The 10,232-nt window shown below is 48.4% G+C and overlaps 1 protein-coding gene across 3 annotated transcripts in view; it reads left to right on the top strand.

The window, feature by feature from the left end:
* The window catches only part of HID1 (HID1 domain containing), a 45,217-nt gene that overhangs the window by 5,977 nt on the left and 29,008 nt on the right, over positions 1–10,232 (top strand). For 2 of the 3 annotated variants that reach the window (XM_019517957.1, XM_019517949.1), the window contains exons 2-4: positions 2,911–3,060; positions 5,494–5,664; positions 9,136–9,249. In XM_019517957.1, coding sequence (XP_019373502.1) covers positions 2,911–3,060; positions 5,494–5,664; positions 9,136–9,249 — 435 coding nt within the window. Of the gene's footprint in view, positions 1–2,910; positions 3,061–5,493; positions 5,665–8,294; positions 8,394–9,135; positions 9,250–10,232 lie in introns of those variants that run through there. The other variant, XM_019517964.1, reaches the window with a different exon arrangement.

The raw sequence follows: 10,232 nt of genomic DNA, 5'->3' as shown, positions 1-10,232 counted from the left end.
TCATCAAGGAGTCTGTCTGTGATAAGCTTGCAGAAGGTAAGATCCTGAATGTCAGCCAGCATGACTTCATCGCGAGCAGGTCTTGCCTTACCCACCTCATCTCCTTCTATGACCAGGTAACTCACCACCTGGACACAAGAGAACAGGTTGACATTGTATCCCTTGACTTCCAAAAGGCCTTTGAGCTAGTATCCTACAATGTCCTTGCGAGAAAATTGGAGGATTGTGGGCTTAACTCTGAGACAGTCAGGTGTGTGAGAAACTGGCTGCAGGATAGGACGACACCAAGTTATGGGGGAGTGTGGCCACGCTTGAAGATTGCCTGTAGTTACAGGCAGACCTAGACAGGCTGGCAAGTTGGGCTGATTGGAACCCAATGAAGTTCAATGTTGAGAAATGTAAAGTGCTCCACCTCGGGATGAGCAACCCCCAACACACCTACAGACTTGGCAGCACCAAACTGTCTAGCACCATGAATGAAAGGGACCTGAGGGTAATAATAGACCACAGTATGAATGAGCCAGCAGTGTGATGCTGTAGCCAGGAGGGCAAATAATACCCTGGCGTGCATTAATCGATTCATCTCCAGCAAAACCAAGGAGGTGATTCTTCCGCTCCACTCAGCACTGGTGAGACCGCAGCTGGAGGACTGCATCCAGTTCTGGGCACCGCACTTCAACGAGGACGTGGACAAGCTTAAGAGAGTCCAAAGAAGAGCCACCCATATGATCAGAGTCTTAAAAGGCATGCCATACGAGGAAAGGCTGAGGGATCTGGGACTCTTCAGCCTGAGGAAACAAAGGCTGAGGGGGACCTGGTAGCAGCTTACTGCTACATTAGGGGAGGACATCAAGGGCTCAGTGAGCAACTGTTCACCAGGGCACCCGAGGGGAAAACCAGGAGTAATGGCCACAAACTCCTGGAAGATCGATTCAGGCTCAACATTAGGAAGAAACTTCTTCACAGTCAAGGTCTCCAGACTGTGGAATAAGCTCCCTCCAGAGGTGGTGCAATCTCTTACCCTGGAGATCTTTACCTTGCTGGGGTCGCCTGACCCCCAGTTATCATTCCTGCTTGGTGCAGGGGGCTGGACCCGATGATCGTCCAAGGTCCCTTCCGGTCTTACGATCTATGAAAGGTATCATGGCAGGCAACAGCTATTCTTCAGTTCCCTTGAATCTTTTTATTCAGGGAATTCAGGTGAGGATATTTTCTAAAGAGTATTTTTTTTTATATTAACAAATAATTTGACCAGTCCCATCTATATATGGCATGGCTTTAATGCAGCACCTGGAATTGGACGTATCAATGCATTTATCTTTGAAGAATTACTGAACTGGATGCCAAATCCCAGGTCATGCATTTTTGGGGGATATCTGTAATTTGTGGAGAGGCTTCTGCAGTGAGGTGGTGGAAGTGCTTGTATGGGAGGAGCCACATTCAGGTACCAGAGACATGGGATGTTAAATCAACACTGAGCTGTTTCAAGTGCCACTTGTTTCCTTCAGATGCTCAGAGGAGCATGTAATAGTGGTGCTTTCTTGCCCAGCCTGCAGTCTGTGCTTCTTGTTGCCCGTGTACTTTGGAAAGGCAGAAAAGCTGTGAAACTCTTCCATGGTGCAGCAAGCCTCGATTTGGACAAGATGGCTCATTGATTTTGATGGGGATGATTGCACTGTACATCCAAGGGTTATGTCTGCTCCTTTTAATGCTCGTGGTAATTTCATCTCCTTTGCAATCATTCCTCTTGGCCTGGCAGATCCAGTACAGCTACAGGAGTGCAAATCAGGGTCTCTGCTGCTTTGTCTGCCATTGAATCACCTGACATCCACACTCTAATTGCGGCATCTCTCTTTGGGGAGGTGATGCAGATGGCTGAGAGGGCACTTCCTATGATTACTTTGATGAATAAGTTGAGGATGCTCGGTCTGTTATTAACGGGGAGGGAATAGAACTGCAGTCCAGTTCTTTTGGTTGTATGGTCCCTTTCCCCAGTATAGGTGGGCTGTAAGAGACGAAATTGGATAAACCAATCTCCTGTCTGTGGCTAATAAACCTCGTGGCGGCCCCAGGAATGGCGCTGGGAGAGAAGTGTACATGTCCGCTCCCTGCAAAGGGAGATGGCAGGGCTGTTGAGAGGAGTGTCTCCCACTCCAGAGACCCAGCAGACTGGGTAAGAAGGAGCATGTCTCCAGATGCAGAGGAACTGTGTTCATGGGGCACGGAGCCACATTTTGCTGGTGTGAGAGCCCTCAGACTGTTCTAGGATCTGGATATTTTGTATGATAACTGGCTTTGCTGTTGTTTCATCCTTGCTCTTCCACCCACCTTTGTCTCATGCAGTCTGTACCTTGTTGTGATGGATTCTAAACTTTATGGGGCAGGGCCTTCACCTGAGCATGGTCCTAGCCCATGAGGCCTTCCCAAGGCACTGGCAGAGTGCAGGGAAGTAGCACAGTCCATCTGCTTTGAATCCGCTGCACCTGCTACATGTGTCATGTTGAGACTTACCCTGGTGTCTAAGGACTCCTGTTTGTACCTTCTCAAAGGTGTCAGCCTCAGAAACCCCATGCTGGTGTGAATGATGCACATGTACTGTGTGAAGAACTGCTGGTACCTGTTGATCCTCTCCACCAGAAATGCAGGTGTAATGTGCACTTGGCTCCTCATGCTCCGTTCAGTAACTTTTCATTCAGCTGCCATAACAGATGGGGCTCTGGGAGTAGGGACGCCAAGCTACAGAACGGGTGGATCAACACAGAGGTGCATTCCTTCATTTTAATGTTTTGGTATCAACAAGGTCCAGGTTGGCCCCAAAACTGAACAAGTCAGGTGGGGGTCTTGGAGGGTTATTGCTCATTGTCCTTCTCTGCTTTCTGTTTCTGTAACCCTTGGTTTGTCTCTTCACAGCCTGTGGAGGCAACAGATGATGCCTTCTGGGACCAGTTTTGGGCAGACACAGCCACTTCGGTGCAGGATGTCTTTGCCCTTGTACCAGCTGCTGAAATCCGAGCAGTGAGGGAAGAATCACCTTCAAACTTGGCTACCCTGTGCTATAAGGTAAGGTGCCTTCTTTTCTCCTGGAGTGAGATTAATCTTCACACAAAGAACCGTAATGAGGCTTGTGCCCCGCAGAAGTCCCACCACTTGAGCAGCTTGTTGCACAGGGAAGAATTTCCTCCCCCTGAAGAGCAAGGGGCCCCTTGCTCATAGGTTTCTATTAGGTGGTATTGCAGGTGCCTTCTCAGTGCTGCTGTCTGTGATTAACAATATCGCATGTACTCGCTAGCTCTTGAGTTGGTATTTGTGACTGATGATGGCCACATAAACAAATGGGTGGAGCTGAAATGCTCGGTGCCTTGCGGGGCAAGTACAGCAGGAATCAAAGGTCTTCCAAATGCCTTTCCCTACCCTCCTGCTGCACTCCTCTTTAGGCTGGCTTGTCCCTTTATCCTCCTGATGTAGAATGGCAGATCCCTTTTCTGCCCTGCAGTGCAAGGGTGGTTTGCATCTGTTTCCTGTCTTGGTTTACCACAAACCACAATCGGCTTCTGATCAGCTTAGAACTCTTCTCTACTAGGCTCCAATGCCCCCAGCCCTTGGTTGACATGTAGGCTGCCTGCTTGTTGGAGGTCATGGCATGCAGTGTATAAGTGCTGCGTGTCCTTGATGGAGCCTCTCCATCAGAGTATCTTATTGCTCCTTCATGTTCACCATCTGCCTCAGCTCTTCTAGTATAGCTCGAATAATACCAGCTATGGTGTTGCTCACCCTAAAATCCTCATAGATGCATAATTATGAGAAAGTCTTAAGCTTTTTTCCTTCTCTTCTGCCACTGTCTGTTTGGCATTACCATGTCCCTGGATGCTAGTCTTTCAACTTTGCCCTTTTAGGGGATTGAACCCAAGGGACATCTACTTGCATTTCTACTTGCCAGAGCTGCCAAGCTGTCAGGTCAGGAGGATGTGGCTGGCTGTGGCTGTGTAGGGAACAGGCTGTTCAGCAAGACTTAGGAAGGCATTGGTACAAATAATGCTTCAGGCTCTTTCTGCCCTGTGATTTTCAGGCATGCAAACAGCCTTGCTGAGAAATCATAGAGCTTACATTTCCTAGCATTGTATTTGAGAACCTTTTTCCACCATGCCTATTCCTCCACAGTATTATCACTGTAGGTAGACCATAGATTTTTTGAGAGCACTATCCCAGCCCACTTCACCTCGTTCCCCATAAAGCAATTGTACAGTAGTCATCTACCCATTAGAAAGTGCCATGAGAGACCTGATTGCTGCAGGGTTATCCTTCCAGCTGGCCTTAAGCACAGTTAGATACTGAGTATGAATGGGAGCAATGTGCAACAGCTTAGATTTTTGTGGGCTGTAGCACAATTCAGGACCACAGGTTATTCCTATTGCAGCAATTCTTAGCAATGGGCTTGCTGGAGTTTGCATCACTGCAGTGGAGAGAAATTGCTATAATGCAGGTGCAGTGTCATTTGTAAGCATGTGTGGTTTGGACTCGGTCTGTTCCCACTATACTGAGCTGTAACTGTACCTGGAATATGCACAAGCTTAATCCTAAGGTAGAGTATGGCCAGGTCCCTTGATAGCACAGACAGCACTTAAATACCCATTAAGGCAGTGACACGGTGACCAAGTCAGTGAATTACATTGTCTATTACAAAAGTCAGTAGAAAGGCGCCACCTATTAATTGGAAAGTTAGAAGTCAGGTCTTTGAAAACATCCTGGCCTCCACTGATTTGTGCTCAGGGCATGAGGAGTAAGTAGAACAGGAGCAGATGTAAGGGGTAAATGCTTCTTTTTCTGTCTTGCAAATCAAATGCATAGCCTGTTGCCCATGAGAAGCTGCTATGGCTGTTGGGCAAGGTGAGTGTCCCCACTCCAGAGCAATGCAGGTGACACCAGTAGTTCCTACCCCCTTGTTGGAAGAGAGGCCAAACACTGGACAGGCCATGGTGATGTAACTCCTCTCAGCCAAGGGGCATTGTCTCCAGGTCAGTACTAAGACATGTGTATGGGGTGGAGAAAGCCCATGCTATACGTGTTCTGCAAAACTGGAAGACTTCAAAGTCTTCTGATCCAGCTCTACTTTCACTTCTTCAGTAGGGGGAAGAAGAGGAGGAAGCATATGGCTTGGAGATCTGTATTTCCCAATAAGAAAGCAGTCTCTTACTCTCTGGGAAAGAAGCCATCTCTCTGGATGGACCAAGGCCCCATTGGGCTAGGTGCTGTGGCCGTGGCTTCTAATTGTTACATCCATACAAATCATTTAATAATAGCTGAGAGTCTCTTTATTTCTACATCCCCTAAAAGGGAGGTGCCATCGGTCATCACAGAAGCGTGACGTAATGAAGAGAGATCTTGCTAAATGATAATGGAACCAAAGGCTACTTGTAGCTCTGCGGTAGGGTTCACATGTCTGTAGCCTGTGGGATGCCAGGATCGTGCTACTTTGCTTTGTTTTGTTTCCATCAGGCTGTGGAGAAGCTGGTTCAGGGAGCGGAGAGTGGCTGCCACGCAGAAAAGGAGAGGCAAATCGTTTTGAACTGCAGTCGGCTGCTCACCCGCATCCTGCCATACATCTTTGAAGATCCTGACTGGAGAGGCTTCTTCTGGTCGACTGTTCCTGGGGCTGGACGAGGAGGGGTCTGTGTCTGTTGACTCATGTCATTGTTGGGCTAGGGATGGAGGGAGGGAGATGTTGCAGGAAGCAAAGACCATGTGGCACCGAAAAAAGATCAGTTAGGAGCAACTTTGTTTCAGTTGGTTGAACCATTGGTTCTCAACCTTTTTAGACTCAGGGTACTCCTTGGAAAATGCTGGCTCTTAGCTTCAACTTGTTTTGGGGTTTTTTGCTATGGTAAATAATAGAGCAGTTTTTCTGTTCCAGAGATCTCAGACAGATCACAGCCGGTCAGAGTGTTTCAGTGCTATGGATTCCCATTTGAAATCTCTGGGTTTACCTTGTGAATCACGTTTGCACACCTAATGGTGCTGTTATCCATACACAAAGTTGCTGTGGTACCCTGGTTGAGAATCACTGGGTTGAATCTTGTGGGAAGCTTCTTGAAAGATGCAGAGTGGGTCTAGCTGCCTCCATACTGAGTGTGCTGGGATGGGCTGAAAGCAAGTGTACAGTCCTTCTTGGCACCACCGTCATTGTTTGCTGCTTCTCCCTGAAGTTGCTTTGTTCAGCACAGGCTGGTGTGTCTATTGGAGTGTTTCAGTCACTTGGCTTTTGTGGGTAAGGCCTTGCCTGCTCAAGGTGGTTGATCCAATATAACATCAAATGTGAATTTAAACAAATACAAGTATTCTGGTGCATAAAGCTTGGGTGGAACCTCATATTTTAGTTTACCAGTGGCTAAAGCCACTCAGTAACCAAATTAAACTGAAATAATATTATGACAGAGCTGTGTGCAGAGAAGCTCTATGAGTTGTAATGCAGTGGCCCTTTCCTGATTGGAGCTTTACTGCTTTTGAGCTGGGCATGTGTGACCCTGTAGTTGGAAATTAGGAAGTACTCTAATTAGGTTGTATTCCTGGTTCCGCTACTAACTGGGGTAACCTTAGGTGAGTGACAATGCTGCTGCATTTGCATTGGCACGGGGATTGTGATGACATGGGGATAGTGATGACACTTGCTATGTCACATTTTGTGGTGTCAAGGTGGAAGGGTGTAAAACGTTGTAGGATTCTTGGCTGCAATATTATTGCTGTTCCTGTACATAACAGCATAGCAGCAGGGGTGCATTGATTTGCCTACTTGCTAGAACAGCAGGTGGTCCTTTAATACAGTAGCAGTGTTCTCCTTGGAGATGCTGGGTCTGCAGTCTGGCACTTCTGGGCTTTGTGCTGCTGACTGCAGCTGTATCCCCTCTACAGTAGTGCCCAGCAGTGCCTTTCATGGAGGCTTAGTGGAGTGTCAGAGAGGGGGTTTGGAACAGCAAGAGCCTTCATCTATTTGAATTAAAAAGGCCATGGGATAGCAAGAGCCTTGAGCTGTCTCAATCTCTCACTTCTAATTTATCTTACCTGAGCCCATTTTAAAGGGAAATGCTGGCAGGCAGGGAGAGGGGACTTGGGTACTTTTTTCTCACTGTGATTGGACAGGCCTCCATCCTGGGGGAAAGCTGTGTGGGAGCACAGTGTGTGAGCAGCCTTGTTTGGTGGAAGGACAGTGCACTGTTTTGTGCTTGGACACAGTCTGGCTGTTGTTAGACACTGAATGCGTACCTCGCTTGGCAGCTGTGTAGGCCAGTGGTTATTGGACTCAAAGGACACTCTAGCCTGTTAGGGTGGTTAGGGAATGGCAGGCACTGATGGTACCATTTCAGTTCCTGGTCCATTTGTCCTGAGCTCATGCATCATGAATGCTGATTTGGGCTTTACCAATGAGTCAAGGCCCCTAAATGGTGCATGAGCTGACTTTGAATAAAGCTGGCTGCACTGTGAGGCAGGAGATCCATGTGCAGAGCCTACAAGCAGTGGGGAAGCCAGCTGTTGGATCATCACATCCATACCTTGCCCACACATATGGGAGCTGCTGTGTTGCACTCTGATAGGTGGCTCTGTTCTTTGAACTTGAGCATAAGTTGCAGGGATGCTTAGCTCACTAACAGAGAGGAAAGAAGGTACAACTGAAAGCATCCCCTGCTGGTTTTGTTCTCAAGGTGGCAGCTTTCCATCAGGTGCAAAGTGGGGAGGAGTCCTGGTACCTGAACCCTAGAATGCATTTCCTGGCTGGGTTTCCTACCTGGAAGGGACTGGCCTATAGGTGTGTGTGTGGGTGAGGGTGAATGGCAGATCCCAATTTGGCGAGGCTGGGATCAGAAGTAAGGGTGATCCTTTGCAGCGGTAGATAATGGATATACATCCTGGGGCATTCTCAGTGTGGTGGAATGGGGAAGAAGAGAGACCTCGGTTCATTAAACATGATAAATATCCTCTTAGGGACTTTTTAGAGAATGAAGCACCTTCCCCATGGTGACAAGGATCTGCTGGTTCCTTATGTTCTCTCTGAATCGCCTGACTGTAGCTGGTGCCGGCAGGACTGATATCCCCTGCACGCAGGTGATGCGTCTGCTAGCTCAGGCTACACTGGTGCAGATCATCCTTTTTATACATAATCCCTCTTGACCTCGAGGCATCTCTGATTTCAAAGCAAAAGCATCTTTGCTGCCTTCCAGCTGCCCCCACCACTCCCTGCCCCGTGGGAACCTTTCATTGGTCTGTGATGTTGCACAAGGAGACGTCAGCACAGTGCAGATGATCCTCTCCGTTCAGCTGCAATGGAGCGGCTGTGTCATGCACATGCTGAAAAAGGCCAGGCTGTTGCAGAGATGCTCCTCGCCCTCTCCTGGCAGAAGGCTGCAGTTAGCTGTGGTGGGGAAGGCGTGATGCTTATGGGAGGGAGTGGAGAGGTTCCCCTGGAAACGGATGCAGCGGAGTAACCATGCGTGACAAGCATTGGCTTCTGGATTCGCTGGGGTTGGGGAGAGCAAGATCCACTCTGCTGCTAGCAGTCAGTCTGCTATGGCTGGCTGGGGGCACCTGCCTCCCTTCCTCTCCCCAGCTCTGGGTAGCACATGCCAGCGTTGGAAACCTTAATTCAGTTTTATCTTAAGTTAATTAAGTATTATCTGGTGCTGCCTGAGTGATACCAGTCCCCCCTGCATCAGACTCCATCTCAGTCGCCCAGCTGGTCATGGTGGGGGGACACCAGGCCCTCTCCCATCTCACGTGCCCTCCTCCTGGTTCCTTCCTCCAGGGTCAGTATCAGTTGTGCAGCCTCAGTAGGACAAACATCTCCCTGACAATTTCTGGGGGGGCCCAGTGAGACTATTTGCATCTCCCTCTGCATCTGTTGTCCTCAAGTCCTCTTCCCTCTGAAACCTATGGGTTCTCATTGACACTGTTCCCTCTCCCATTACGGTATCACCTGCCTGGTCTCAAGCAGGGGTGGTGTCTCCCTTTTAATAGGCGGGTTGTTTCTTTTCCCTGTTTCTCTGCTTTCCCCAGATCTCTGTCTCCTGTCTGCTGCAGTGTGTTTAATGTTACTGTGTAGTGCCTTGCAGGCCTGCACTGTAACTTTTCTATTTTGTTTGGCCTTTTTAGGGGGATGAAGACGATGAAAATGCCCGGCCACTTGCTGAATCATTGCTGCTGGCAATTGCAGACCTGCTTTTCTGTCCAGATTTCACCGTCCAGAGTCACCGGAAGAGCACTGTGGTAAGTCAAGCGAGCCTATGTTTGGCTTCAGCTGGCTGAGCCAGCGGCTTAGCTTTCATTCAGCTTCAAAAACATCCACCATTCCCGTGTACCAGTCCAGGATGCACATTTCCATCTTGTCCACCCTGGTAGAAGCTTAGTAGTTTAGTCCTTACCTTGTTGCAAAAAAGTGCTTGGTTAGTATCATGAATGAAGAGACTTTGAGAGCCAAGCAAAGTGTCTTAAGTAGACAGAAAGAATCAGAACTTGTGGTAGAGGTGATATCTTATATTAGATCAACTAGATTTTTTGCAAAAAATGTCTTTAATTAAGTAGACAGATCAACTTGGCTATTCTGTCACCAGCTCCTGCTTTGTCGGGAGGGGCAGGCTAGGAACATACTGCTCAGGAACATCAATCCTTCTCTAGTTTCTTGCCCTGTGGTCAGCGATATGTTGGTTATAACCAAGTCTCACTGTGCAGTGAAATCAGAAGACAGACGAGGAGTTCTGATTTTGCCTTCCTAAAAAGACAGGTGCTCACTGAAGTTCACTGCTTCACATATTTTTTGGACTTTTGGTGACAAAAATTTCCTGATGATTGCAGAGAGGTAAAGCAGACTTTCGTAACTCTGTTCCCCAAGTCTGTGTGGAGTTCCGTTACTTATAGTTTCATAGTTAGTAGGGTTGGAAGGGACCTGAGCAAATCATTGAGTCCGACCCCCTGCCATGGCAGGAAAGAGTACTGGGGTCTAACGACCCCAGCAAGGTGATTGTCAAGCCTTGTCTTAAAGTCCTCCGGGTTGGAGCCAGCACCACTTCTCTTGGAAGTTGGTTCCAGATCCTAGCCACCCTGACAGTGAAGTAGCGCCTCCTGATGTCTAGTCTGAATCTACCCTCTGCCAGCTTGTGACCGTTATTCCTGGTCACTCCTGGCAGTGCTTGGGGGAACAGGGACTCCCCCAGTGCCTGCTGATCCCCCCTGACTAGTTTGTAACAGGCCAC

The sequence above is a fragment of the Gavialis gangeticus genome, unplaced genomic scaffold, assembly GCF_001723915.1.
Source record: "Gavialis gangeticus isolate Ggan-Ray unplaced genomic scaffold, GavGan_comp1, whole genome shotgun sequence".
Lineage (NCBI taxonomy): Eukaryota > Metazoa > Chordata > Crocodylia > Gavialidae > Gavialis > Gavialis gangeticus.
This window is presented reverse-complemented; position numbering and strand designations above follow the sequence as displayed.